The sequence below is a fragment of the Meles meles genome, chromosome 1, assembly GCF_922984935.1.
Source record: "Meles meles chromosome 1, mMelMel3.1 paternal haplotype, whole genome shotgun sequence".
In the NCBI taxonomy this organism is placed as follows: Eukaryota; Metazoa; Chordata; class Mammalia; order Carnivora; family Mustelidae; genus Meles; species Meles meles.
In genome coordinates this window covers 198,404,492-198,419,135 of record NC_060066.1, presented here as the reverse complement: position 1 = coordinate 198,419,135, position 14,644 = coordinate 198,404,492, and the positions used below count along the sequence as shown (strand labels likewise).

The 14,644-nt window shown below is 41.8% G+C and overlaps 1 protein-coding gene across 1 annotated transcript in view; it reads left to right on the top strand.

Moving 5' to 3' along the window:
• The first annotated feature begins 328 nt into the window (after positions 1–328).
• Positions 329–14,644, top strand: part of MACO1 (macoilin 1) — a 64,163-nt gene continuing 49,847 nt past the window's right edge. Inside the window, exon 1 of the mRNA XM_046016422.1 lies at positions 329–628. Coding sequence (XP_045872378.1) covers positions 549–628 — 80 coding nt within the window. The 5' untranslated portion in view covers positions 329–548. The remainder of the gene's footprint in view (positions 629–14,644) is intronic.

Sequence of the window (14,644 nt, the reverse complement as noted above, 5' to 3'; positions counted from 1 at the left end):
AGCATGGATGATAATACAATGAAACGCAATTCAACAGTCATGAAGTGTACCTTCGCAATAAGGCATAATATAGGATGTTATATTTATAGGGCCTATTTATAAGCCTCTATTTAAATCTTTTCTGATAGGTCCAGGCACGCACACAGACACTATAATGATTGGCGCATTCTTCTGTCCTTCAAAGAGGCGGGTTCTCGAGTCCGTTTTGCCTCAGCGGGCCCTTGGATTGGCCGGCAGCGGCGTAGCGGCGCCTTCCATTGGCCCCGGGGGCCGTCCGTCGGAGCCGAGGAGGCGGGCAGGCGGCTGGCTGGGGCTGGGGCGGGCGGGCCCCGGAATTGTCATTTCTTTGTTTCCGAAGGCGGAGGAGGCTCTGAGCCCCCCCTCCCCGTCCCACCCCCTCCCCCCGGGTGCTGGCTCCATGTCTGTGTGACCGGCCTCAGGGGTAGAGTCCAGGCCCGACGCGGGGCGGGCCGGCGGCGGCGGCGGCGGCGGCCGAGGTGAGAGACGGCAGCGGAGGCGGCGCGGGCACCCGGCCCCCCAGCGGGAGGATGAAGCGGCGGAACGCCGACTGCAGTAAGCTCCGCCGCCCCCTAAAGCGGAATCGGATCACCGAGGGCATCTACGGCAGGTGAGCGGCGGCGCCCCCGCCTCCGCCCGCGCGGGCCCCGCGGCCCCCGGTCGGCTCCGGAGGGGCTCGGCCCCGTTATGTAACCCCGACTAGGCCGCACGCCCGCGCCGGGGGCTCTCCGGAGGAGCGCAGCCCGGGGGGCTCCGGCCGGCCCGCAGGGGTGCGCTCCGGGGGCGCGGGGCGTGGCGAGGGCCGCGGGCTGGGCGGGGAGGGCGCGGCGGGCGCTGGCCGAGGAAGCAGCCGAGCCGCCGTTGGGCGCTTCCTAGCCCCGCAGGGGGTGGGGGGAGGGGCGACGAGCCCCCTCCCCTCCCGCAACCCTGGCCCGCACCGCCGGGCCCCGAGGGCCGCTCCCGGGAACGCCGGGCCTCCGCTGGCCCCCCAGTTCCGCTCTGGCCTGAGAGTTGCCGGCCTGAGTCGGAAGGCGCGTGGACCATATGCACTAGGAGGAAAGGCTGACAAAGTTGGTAGCAGACAGTGGCCCCACGGTCCCCGGCGGACTGGGCAGGTGGCCACGTTGCCCCTTCTTTCGCCCTCTACTTCTCTTGCGGGATCTCAGGCTTGGCACCGCGGGCTGAAGCCGATACCCCCTAATCATGCCCTGTGGCCCCGCTCCAGACTCAGAAGGAGCGGATGATCATTTTCTCAGCAAACATTATTTTGACCATTCTAAGCAGATAGTTTTCATCGAACCTTTTAAAAGGGATTTTTTTTCCAAACTCAAAATTTTTTCTTCCGGAAAAAAAAAAAAAAAAAAGCGTCCCTTTAAATAGAAACTGAATTCACTGCTCTGAGGGAGAGAAGGACAACAGGTTCATGGGGCAATTTAGTGACAATCACAGCTTCCTAAGCAGAACTTGTGTACGACCTGTTATTTTCTGGTTCTTCTTAGAATGTTAATTCTGAATGGGACTTGCCTTGATAAATGATTTCGGTGGAGAAATAATTAATTTACAAAGGAGAATTGTCAGCATGTGCATTTTGGCTTAATTGAGCCTTCGTGGTATTTTACAGTTTAGCTCTTAGAGCTGTACGAGTTAGACAAGTATGTGAGGTAGTTGATAACACCCAAGTTGTCACCAAGCTAATGACCAAATCTTAGCATAACTGTACACCTTGCACATGCTCTTGTTTACATATATGGAAGATTGTTTTTCACAAAGCAGCTGAGTGATGTAAACATCAGGGGTTCCTTTATTTCAAGTTCAAAAGCATTAAGAAGTCAAAGCATAAAGTTCTTATGTATATTTATCCTTCTGTATAAGTATATTCTTATGTAATGAGCCATAGATCATAGGAATCATTCATTCATTCATTCAACAAATGTATATGCTATGTGCCAGGCCCTGTTCTAGCTAGCTCTGAGGGTACAGCAGTCAGTAAAACAGGCCAAAGTCCATGCTGAATCAATCAAACCTGACCATTTAAACTAAAAGTGAAAAAGCAAAAACCATTCTCCTACAGATTTAATGGGGGGGATGTCTCTTCAAATTGAAGACACTATGATCCTGTAGGAAGGATTTTTTTCTGCCCATTGAAAACGATTTGAACAACTTAATATTGACACAAGAATAGAAAAAGCGTATTAAATAGAATTGTAGACCAAGGACTTTGAATGGCTGCTAGTCACAGTAACGTATGATGATATACTTTTATACAAAGACTGGGGGTCCCATATTGTTTACATGTGTTATATTTTGACATCTTTATATTTGAACAAATGATGCCCAATTTAATACCTGCTTGATAGTAACCACTCAATCAACATGAACAATGTGAATTCATTGTCTAGTGAAGATCTATTATTTTAGTGATGAACTTTTGGAATTCAAATGTTCTTACTCTAAATATGCTATAAAAGTTATTCAGAGTTTTGCTGTAATATTTTATTTTATTTTTTAAAGATTATATTTATTTATTTGACAGAGAGAGAGACACAGTGAGAGAGGAAACACAAGCAGGGGGAATGAGAGAGGGAGAAGCAGGCTTCCTGCTGGGGAGGGAGTCTGATTCAGGGCTCAATCCCAGGACCCTGGGATCATGACCTGAGCTGAAGGCAGATGCTTAAGGACTGAGCCACCCAGGTGCCCCTTGCTGTAAAATATTAAAACCCAACAGCTCTCAAATCTGTTTACCCTTCTCTGTTTGGCATTCTTTAAGTTAGATGTTAATCAAAGACCTACATATATTTCTAGCTGTCTTTCCTTTTGGAGCATCATATATCAAATGAATGTTTTAATTCACATCCCTGTTTCTTAGTTTATAATATGGAGTATTGGACTAAAGAACAAGATCATAATTTTGTTTTTTTTCCAATTCTGTTTTGAAAAAATGTTTAGAAATTTTTCCTTTATTTCTAAAGCAAACAGAATGAGTGGGCTAGTTATAAATTATGGTGTTTGAGGATTTGTGAATATCGAATTTCTGTGATCATTGAATTTAACTCTGTGTTAAATTGTTCTTCATACCATCTATTGCCCATTTTCTTTTTCAACGTCTGGCCAATTTTGGTCTCATTAAACAGAGAGTTGTGTTTTTCTTCTGAGATCCTATTGACAGTTTTGATAACCACTATCTACTGTTTCACAGCATAACATTTCACGAACGTTATTTTCATGTTCTCAGTCTGCACAACTTTTTGAGTCTGGGCATAGCAAGGAGGCAGCTGTGATGAACAGAGCACTGGACCGCGGGCATCCGGAGACCTGGGTTCGGACTCAGAATCCCCAGCTCTGCCACTTTAAGCCCCATTCTCTCATCTGTCAGATGAGTCTTGAGGTCTAAAGGAGCTGGTATTCAGTTTGCGAAACTCTATAAATTCTAGAGGGCTATATAAATATTATTTACCATGTTGTTGTTACCACAGTTTAACATGTTTGGTTTATTCTTTAAGGAGGCAAGAGAGACTATGAGATTTGCTACAGCTATAAACAGAAGTTGAGTAGTCAAAACAAAGGGTCAGTTGCTGCTTGGTCTTGCTGGAAAAAATCCTATTGCTGAGACGCTTTTAATCATGGGCTCCAATCCAGCAACTGTGACTGAGGTGATTGTCAAATGATATGGTTATTGTCAGTATAATGACTGTGATAGAATTGTTTTAGGGGCAAGGTAGAAGGAAAATGGATTTTAGACATATCGGCATTATCTACGTTTATACGTGTGCCCATTGTTTGAAAACTGAAAGGTACAGATATCTTATTCCAGTCAAATTAATCAAGAATAAGAGAAGAGAAACAGGAATGGTGATGATTGTCTTTTTTAAGGACTAAAATTCAAAACACATTTAAAAATGATCCTCGCCAGCACAGATCTAGAGTGGGAATTCAGTATTCAATAAATGCTGAGTGTGTGAGTTAATAAATAAATGAATATAAACTAATTCCTCCTACTCGGTTAAGAACCTCCATTGTTCAGGGAATTGTGAAGGATACAGGATAGGATATGATTTCTTGTCTTCAAGGAGTTTACAGTCTAGTCGATCATCATAATGCCCTCTTAAATTTATACAGTGCTTTTGAGGTTCCAGAAAACTTTGCGTTCTGTTCAAGGAAAAGTATGTTTGTCGAATTACATTTTAGCTGGCTGTTTTAGTTATTCACCTGATGCATTAACAGCTTTATGTTGCCCCGCGCTATTTTATGATGAAGTAGACGGTCGCCACTAAGTGAGGGAATATTTTCTAACTCAAATGAGATAGATGTGAAAGTACTTCGGAAATGATAAGGAACAGTTATTAATAAGAGAAAGTAAAATAAATAACTGCACGTAACTGTGACATTTCTGAGGTCCTCGGGTTTTATGGTAGTAATTCTCTGTCCATGTCTCTGCCTTCACACATGAACCCGACACTCCCAACAGTAACGTCTAATTACAAGCAGTGATTCTCCAGGTGAGGTGGGGTTGGAGTGCTCTGTAGTTTTTAAAAGCCTGAAGGGGATCCTCTGTGGTTTACCCATCTGTCACTTTGGAACACTGGAACAAGTGTTCCCCCACTTCCTTCCCTCTGAGAATTACTGACTTTATAATGGGAAGATGAGGAGATGAGGTGTGGTAAGTAGAAGACAGGGGCAGAGATGTTTATGTTGAAAGCCTCTGCAGTTAAAATTGTTTCTTGCCCCAGTAGGCATAGTAAGCATTTTAAGTAAGGCACATGTGTTAAGCTTCAGGAAACTATTTTATATCTTTGTTAACTGGTGGTTGAAGGAAGCGCCCCTTTACTCATGAATTTACAAATACTTCCTGTGGCCGTGTGTGTGTGGGGGGGGGTGGGAGTGAGGGGTGGCGGTTCTGCCTGCCACCTGCGGCTTAGGGGCTGCGGGACTGGCCCTGACTCTTAGCTTCTGACAACTTCACGCCTTTCCACTAGAGCTGAGGACTCAGGACATCCCTGATAGATGGAATACCTTGTCCCATCTTTGTTTGAGGAGAGCGTTTCCTGGCCTTTGACTTCTGATCAAAGTTTGCATCCCTCTCAGCTTCCTAATTTCCTTTTTCAGACCCTAGTCTAACTAATCTCACCTCCAGAGATTTCGCTTGCTAGCTTTTCCTGCCTCTTTAATTAATGATGTTTCCTAAGCCTCGTTTTAGCCTCCTCTGGGCTATGCTTCTTAAAGCCACTAGAGGCTGGCATGACCCTTGGCTGCCTTGATTGTACTCGTGTTCTTGCCACCAAAACCCCAGATGCCATGTTGCAACCTCACAGCCTAAAAGCACTTTGGTAAACTTGGGAGGCTTTGACTTCAGCCACACTGGACCTGACAGGAAAGTGATAGATTCTGGATTGTTTTAGTGGGGTGTTGGGGAAGGGGGTAAGTTTTGATTAACCTTCCCAGGGAGCTGTTTACCTAATCCTTGTATTTGCAGTTTCTGTGGAGTGCATTTGAAGAAATCTGCCACCCTGGAGTTTTGTACTTAGTTTTTGCCAGTAGTGTATTACCTTAAAAGAAAGGTACTTTCCTCCAGCTTTCCTTTGAGTCTTCTCGCCTGAATACTCTTGGCAGTTTAGTTTCATTAGATGTTTTGAAAATCCCTTTCAATTTCTGCTACGAGTTGAGACGGGAAGGAGGGAACATGCTCTAGTTCACATTATTTGCTTTAAAGCTTCCTGTTTTATTAGTGACATTCTCCTTTTTCTTTGATTCCTCGTGGCCTTTCTTGAACGTCACTAGATCTGGAGATTGATTTTACAGGTAGACTTAGTAACTTACTATTTTCACTTTCTTCTTAGTTATTTGCCAAATATTCTGCAGTCAGTTCCTGTTCTTTAGGCACTTATGTTTCCAGAGTCTTTTTCCTTGGCCATTTCTCCCAGATCTTCTCGCTGATATTAACCCTTTGGGGTTTTGTGTGTGTAAATATATGTGTTTTGTTTTGTCATGTTCTAGGCTACCATCCAGGTGATACTTAAGGGGATGTAATAAAGTATAACATATACTTGTGGAGTCTGGAGGGTCAGATAGAAATTTTCAAATGGTTAAGATCTCAAAGTGAAATACTGTAATTAGGTTACTTTCCTTTATTCCTTCCTTCCTCCCTTCCTCCCTTCCTTTCCTTCCTGTCATGGGGCTCGAACTCATAACCCTGAGATCAAGAGTCACATGCTGTACCAATTGAGCCCACCAGGTGCTCCTGGGTTACTTTTCTTGATGAAATTTAGTGTGCTCTTCAAAGATACTTATTACTTTTATTCTCTAGGCTTACTAGATTTGGATGTAATTATTTTACTTGGATCGTTTTCAAGAAATAGCCCCAGAAGAATAAAGTTTTTTGCTCAACAGTAATGGTACAGACCAACAGTACAAACAGATATCCTTTGCTAGATTTTTTTTTTTTCCCCATCATGAATTTCTTGAAATACTCGAGGACTGACTATTTCCTCAAGGTCTCTCACCTTTAGGCACATGGATCTTGGTAATGGAAACTTTAAAAAACATAATCAACTGTTTGAATGTATTCTTTGAGGCTTTATATCTTCACTTCGACATTTTATTTAACTGATACCAAATTGGTCTTGGCTCATCAACCTTCCACAATGCCTACCATCCCCAGACTTTGAAGCCCCTTCATAGCACTAACCTTCATTCCTTTGTTTTCCTCTGCTGGTTTTAAGGACAGTGTACTCACATTAAGTGATGGGATTGTGACATCAGAAATAATTTTCTCTCATCCATCTCTCCTGTTGCGTTTTCTTTTTTAGAGGCTTTGCATTTAGTGGATTAAGAAAGTGCGGCTAGTCCACTTGAGGGATATCTGTAGACCTCACTAATGCATTTACATTGTTTGAGATCTCTTTCCTTACCTAGCACAGGGGAGGTGGCTAGCAACAGTCTAGGTCTGTTTTTTTGTTTTTTTTTTTAAGATTTTATTTATTTATTTGACACAGAGAGATCACAAGTAGGCAGAGAGGTAGGCAGAGAGAGTGAGAGGAAGCAGGCTCCCTGCCAAGCAGAGAGCCCGATGTGGGACTCGATCCCAGGATCCCGAGATCATGACCTGAGCCAAAGGCAGTGGCTTAAACCACTGAGCCACCCAGGCGCCCCTCTAGCTCTGTTTTTAAATTACATTATTACTTTGTTCATCTTTAAAGCACTTCTAAAAACCAAATAATTGCTCAGTACTAAAGTCAGTATTTTGCCTATCTTGTAATGAGGGCACTTGAGTTATAGAGAGAATGAGTGCCATGTTCATAGTCAAACAAAAAGTCCTGTCTCAGATGAGAGAGATACTAAGGCTAGAGTCTTCTTTCTCAGATGTAATAAGCATTATTTTCTTGTCTTACTCTAGGCTTGACAAGCTATACCTCATGGTTTATGGTAATTATGACTTAAAAAAATGAATTATCTTCTTATTTTTGAATTGCATGTTTCTGTATTACAATGATCATGTTTCTCTATTACAGTGATCATCTAGTACAATGATCATTAAGTTTTGCTAGAAAGCACTCTTGAGTTGTCCCATCTTTTGTGCCGTAGTTATTACTGTAAAGAATATTTGACTTTAAAGGACATCTGGGTGACCCAGTTCTGCCTTTAGCTCAGGTCATGATCCCAGGATCCTGTGTCAAGTCTGCTTCTCCCTCTACCTTTCCCTGATACCCCGATTCTCTGTCTCTCTCTCTCTTTCAAGTAAAAAAAATCTTTTTTTTTTAAAGATTTTATTTATTTATTTGAGAGAGAGAGAGATCACAAGTAGGCAGAGAGGCAGGCAGAAAGAGAGGAGGAAGCAGGCTCCCCGCTGAGCAGAGAGCCCGATGCAGGGCTCGATCCCAGGACCCTGAGATCATGACCTGATTCGAAGGCAGAGGCTTTGACCCAATGAGCTATCCAGGCACCCCTCAAGTAAATAAAATCTTTTAAAAAAAGAATATTTGAGGGGCGCCTGGGTGGCTCAGTGGGTTAAGCCGCTGCCTTCAGCTCAGGTCATGATCTCAGGGTCCTGGGATCGAGTCCCACATCGGGCTCTCTGCTCAGCGGAGAACCTGCTTCCCTTCCTCTCTCTCTGCCTGCCTCTCTTGTGATTTCTCTCTGTCAAATAAATAAAATCTTAAAAAAAAAAAAAAAGAATATTTGATTTAATTTTTTTTTTCTGCAGAGCTTTATAGTGTGTTTACAAATGAAGTTTTTATAAATTCATGGTTTATGAATGAGATACTAAGGGTTTATTTTTTCATGAAGTACACCTAATTTTTTAAAAACTTGGTTCTTTTGGGGAAATAAAGAATTACATAAGTTGAATGTGTATATAGGAAAGTATATAAAGAAGGAAAATAATATTTATTGAATATCTAATATGAGATAAGAAAGTCCAGTGTGATGAATAAACATAGGGACTTCAAAGTCATTTGAACTTGCCTTCACAGAATGTCCCTGACACTAGTTGTGTGACCCTGAACAAGTCACTTACATACTTTAGCCCTCAGTTTTCTCTTCTGTAAAATGAGGATGGTAAATAATACCACTACTTTAGAGGACTGCTAGAAGGATAATTGAGATAAGTCACGTAAAAAACTTAGCATCATGCCTGACACAGATAATTGCTCATAATGTTATTTGCTGTTACTACTACTGTTGTTTTTTTTTTTCGTTGTCTTATTTTGTTCCAGTAAGGATATTAGCTTGTTTCATATGTGAGGAAACCATGATTGCCCCAGGTTTAGTTACATGATAGAGGCCCATATCTGTCTAACCCCAAAGTTTGTCCCATTTCTGTTGTACAGTATTGTGCCACTTAATTGTTTCTGAGTGGTATAAGAATTTATGTGTAAGAATTCATATGATACTCTCAGACTCTGCTACATGGAGAGCAAGAGTCATTATCTTCATTTTTCCAGGCGAAGCAACAGGTACCAGGAACCTTTTTTTCTTTCTCAAAAAAGAGAAACTCTATTAAATAAGTTAAAAAAAGAAAAAACAGTATGGCTCTGACAGCAGTGCAAAATATGATAGAACCAGGATTTATTGATTGATCGAGCTCTATCTATTTATCTGTTGCTTTAAGGGACATTAGTGAGGGGTGCCCAGGTGGCTCAGTCATTTGAACATCTGACTCTTGGTTTTGGCTCAGGTCATGATCTCGCAGTAATGGGATTGAGCCCTGTGTCAGTCTCCACGCTCAGCGGGGAGTCTGCTTGAGAGTCTCTCTCTCCCTTCCCCTCTGCCCTTCCCCTTCTTAAAATAAATAAATCTTAAAAAAATAATAATAATAAAGGATGTTAGTGAGATAATTACTGAAATTTGAATAAGGTGTCTAGATCAGATAATAGAAACATATTAATGTTAATTTCCTGACTTTGATTAAAAAACCCAATAAAACATATATAGGGGGATAATGATAATAAGAACATAAAATGTTTTATCATTCATGTATTCTGAAACCTATAAAGGAACTCTTTGTACTATTCCTGCAACTTTTCTTTAAGTCCAAAGTTATTTCAAAATGAAGAGTTAAAAAAAATAAAAGTAACACACACTTGTTATGAAGGAATTAACACGGTAGTATCTTAGTGCATAATGCAACACAGACCTTAGCACTCTTGCTCTGGGGTGATGACTGTTATATAATTTTTAAGTATCATTTTTTTTCTCTATGTAAGCAAACATGTATTTCTTCCTTAATAAAAATAGGGTTCCATTTCACATACAAGTTTCTTGGCTTTTCTCCTCACTTAATCTCTTTTCCTTTTTTTCCCATGGAAATATATTCATTTATGTTTTTTAGCAACAGCACAGCATTCCACATAGAATTCACTTCTCTGTGGTCTCCAGACTCCCGTTCCTGTGCTCTTTCAATGTGCCCCGCAGCCTCTCAGTTCCTGGTTCCTCAGGTTTCTTTCCTATGAAAGGGTAATAACTACCCTGCCTATTTCTCAGTTGTAAGACTAAAATGAGATAATTAATATGAAAGCATTTGGGAAAATTACATATGTGATGTAAGCGTAAGGTGTGATTAGGTAGATGATTACTACTGCTGAAGGTACGAGGTGTAATCCTGTGGGTTGTTCCCTCTCTCCTCACGTGCTTCCAGCACTAGCCTCTGAACCTCACAGAGTCCATACTGTCGAAAGTGGTATGGTTTTTTTAAAATATTTTTTTAATATTTTAAAGATTTTTATTTATTTATTTGACAAACAGAGATCACAAGTAGACAGAGGCAGGCAGAGAGAGAGAGGGGGAAGCAGGCTCCCCAATGAACAGAGAGCCCGATGCGGGGCTCGATCCCAGGACCCTGAGATCCTGACCTGAGGTGAAAGCAGAGGCTTAACTTACTGAGCCACCCAGGCGCCCCTGTTTTTTTTTTTTTTTTTTAAGATGGAAGTGTTTTTGAAGCAGAATTTCTAAAACTCTTTTTAAGTTCTCCAATTGTGTTAAGTTACAGTACCTGTCCTTGGTATATCTGCAGTCTGTCTAGTCCTTTGCAAAAACACTAAAGCACATAATTCTTTTTTATAATATTTATTTATTTATGTTTTATTTATTTTAAAAAGATTTTATTTATTTATTTGACAGATAGAGAGAGATCACAAGTAGGCAGAGAGGCTCGCAGAGAGGGAGGGGGGAAGCAGGCTCCCTGAGGAGCAGAGAGCCCTATGCGGGACTCGATCCCAGGACCCTGAGATCATGACTCGAGCCAAAGGCAGAGGCTTAACCCACTGAGCCACCCAGGCGTCCCTATTTATTTATATTAGAGAGAGAGCATGCACATGGGAGAGGGGATGGTTGGAAGGTTAGAGGGAGAGAGAATCCCAAGCAGTCTTGGCACTGAGACCAACAAGAGGCTCGATCTCACAACCGCCGGCTCACAACCCCTGCAGAAAGCACGGGTCAGTCGCTCCACCGACTTCGCCACCCAGGCACCCCACTACACAATTCTTAAAAGCTTTTTTAAGAGATTTCTATTTTAGGTTTTCTTTATTCTTTCTAAATTGGGCATTTTTTACACTAGATTTGTCATTGCAGTGGCGGGGTGTGTGTGTGTGTGTGTGTGTGCATGTGTAATTGACACTCGAAAGGTTCTCTTGGCAGTCTGCAAGAGGCTAGTACAGAAAAGAGAAATAAGGAATAGCTTGGGTCTTCTCAGACATCCTCCTGTCTGGATTGCACACCGGGAGGCAGGTGCAGCAGGATGAGGCCATTTCACCTCGCTGCCGTGCACAGCCTTCTCTAGTCCGCCATTCTCAAGTTAGTTTTGTCTCGACCTCTTTCCTCTCTTGGTTTATATGGGTTATATCTATCAATATGTGCTGTATTCAAAATTAAGGTGGACACATTTTAAATAATTATAAGCTGATGTAAAAATAATAAATTCATGAGAAGAGTGGTGTGGCTTTACATTTTTGCACATTTCTTTAATGTTAGGCTTACTAGAAGACACTTCGAGAACCTTCACTGTAGGCTGAGCCAGTGACAAGCAGGCCAAATGGAGTGATAGTTTGGTGCGCAGAGCAGCGCTGATTAGATTCATTTCTTCCTACTGAAGACCAGAACAGACCGGGAGCAGGTTCATGGTGATCTTTGGAGTAGGACCTGTGTTTGTTTCCTTTGTCGTTGTTGCATTGTTCAGATACCCTTCCCAGTCACCTGTGCTTGACTCTCCGTCTACCTGCATTTCAAGTGTGTACTTTGGGAAAGTCTTTGCTGTCAATCCTAAACACTCTTGTGCGTTGCAGGTCATTCATTCAACAAATATTTGTTGAGTTTTTGTAGCGTGCAGGGTGTTCTGCTGGGCACTGAGGATAAAGCAGGGAACAAAGTAGGCAGCTCTTTTGTTCTTGTGGACTCTACATTTAAACAGTTAATTAAATAAAATACTATTTATTTATACCTGTGATTAAATGTTCTTACGGTACAGGATATTATGAGCATATAATGGGGTAACAGTGTTTACTAATCCGTCTTTTACTCAGGGAGGCTTTTTTAAATGAAATCATGTTTGTGTGTTGTGTGCTGAAGGATGAGTACAGTAATAGAAGTGCTTCGTTCGGTTAAATTGTACTTAGGTGGGGATCTTGTCATCTTGTCTGTGACTCAGAAAGAAAAGTAAGAAAATAGAAGAAATCAACCCTGAACAGTGATCTCAGTTGAGGGAAGGAGCGCTGAGGTTTTGGAGATAAGTGCTGATTATCTAATTAGATAGTTGTTTTCTTTCTGAGACATTGTGGAATTCAGTGGAAGTTCCATGACAATGAGAAGCTTATACCAGGAGCCAGTGCTTCTCAAGTTTTAATGCACACACAAATGGTCTAGGGGTCTGGTGAAAATGGGGGCGTAGATGAAATAGGTCTGGGATGGGTCCTGAAATAGCTGTTATTGTTCTGAAAAGCTCACAGTGATGCTGATGATGCTGGTCCGTGGACCACACTTGGAGTAGCAGGACGATGATTACACATAATCAGATTTCAGTAGGAATATCAGCTGGACAAGAGGCTGGATGAATATTCTAGAAGTGGGGTGGAGTAGGGAGAGGTATTTGATAACAGAGAAGACAGCAGTTTGGTGTGAGAAGTATCATGCTACATACTGAAAGCCGAAAGCAATTCACAGTTGCTATTACAGAGAAGACAGGAAAGCTGATAGATGGCCACCAGCACAGCCAGTGAAATCTTCTACAGACTCATTTCTGTGGTGAGGACCAAGTGAACTAAATGGCCATTAGTCTGCCTAGGGAAAAGGTCAGGTACTGAGGATTGATGGCCACACCATGATAATTATGTGGGCTCCAGAAGATGATCTAAATGACAGCAGCTAGTGGTACTAGAGAGAAGGTGCACTTTACTCAGAAAAAGAAAAATGTTCAGTACTACTTCTCATTAATCGTAGGTGATTAATCCATAGCTGAAGAGTATTGCCAAATAGATTCAGGTTAAAAGTGGTTGTAAATGGCAAGGGTAGGAATAGAATGAGGGAGGGGGAAGAATCTTATAGTTAGTAACCACTTTGAAAGAATCACCACCATTAAGACTAATCATTGCACGTCTCTTAATTTCACCAGCATCCAAAATAGAACCTTATAAGACCATCAAGAGACATTGTTGGTCTGCCCTTGTTTCATTATATTATTATGGAAAATATCTTTTCATTGTAGTTATGCTTTAAGTTTTAGTTCAAGATATTTTATAGTTATTCATAAATGCATTTGGGTCAAAGAAAGTAACATCAAGTTATGAACCATGTTGTGAATGGTATGTCTAAAAATACTTTATATTTAATCACATTCTCTTCATGGTTTAAAAGAAGTATTTTAGAATGCTATAATGGCTTAAAACCTAACTTTCTCTTCCCGCTAGAATGTCATCTCTTTGGATTTGGTCAAATCTTATGACCTTCAGAACATGGAAGGAAAGGAATTAGGGTTCCTACACTGTTAAGCAGTCATTTTAGATTACTTGTCTTTTAACTTTTTTTGCATGTACCTATAGAAGGATAATAAGCGTAATTTACTGATGCAGGGGACTAAGTGAATACAAAATCAGGCAACTGTCTTTTTTTTTTTTTTTTTAAGATTTTATTTATTTGACAGACAGAGATCACAAGTAGGCAGAGAGGCAGGCAGAGAAGAGGAAGCAGGCTCCCTGCTAAGCAGAGAGCCCAATGCAGGGCTTGATCCCAGGACCCCGGGATCATGACCTGAGCCGAAGGCAGAGGCTTTAACCCACTGAGCCACCCAGGGTCCCCAGGCAACTGTCTTAAACTTTCTAAAACCTTGAAGGCAGAAATGAATCAGTAGAATTCAGTACTAGTCCTAAAGTAAAATCAACTTTTTCTAAACGTGAGTAAAGAATTACTTGTTTTATATATATTTAGAAGTGTGGTCACAATCCAATCAAGAGATGGGCAGAGGACATGAACAGACATTTCTGCAAAGAAGACATCCAGATGGCCAACAGACACATGAAAAAGTGCTCCACGTCACTCGGCATCAGGGAAATACAAATCAAAACCACAATGAGATATCACCTCACACCAGTCAGAATGGCTAAAATTAACAAGTCAGGAAATGACAGATGCTGGAGAGGATGTGGAGAAAGGGGAACCCTCCTCCACTGTTGGTGGGAATGCAAGCTGGTGCAACCACTCTGGAAAACAGCATGGAGGTTCCTCAAAATGTTGAAAATAGAACTACCCTATGACCCAGCAATTGCACTACTGGGTATTTACCCTAAAGATACAAACATAGTGATCCGAAGGGGCACGTGTACCCGAATGTTTATAGCAGCAATGTCTACAATAGCCAGTCTATGGAAAGAACCTAGATGTCCATCAACAGATGAATGGATAAAGAAGATGTGGTATATATACACAATGGAATACTATGCAGCCATCAAAAGAAATGAAATCTTGCCATTTGCGACGACGTGGATGGAACTAGAGCGTATCATGCTTAGTGAAATAAGTCAATCGGAGAAAGACAACTATCATATGATCTCCCTGATATGAGGACATGGAGAAGCAACATGGGGGGGTAGGGGGATAGGAGAAGAATAAATGAAACAAGATGGGATTGGGAGGGAGACAAACCATAAAT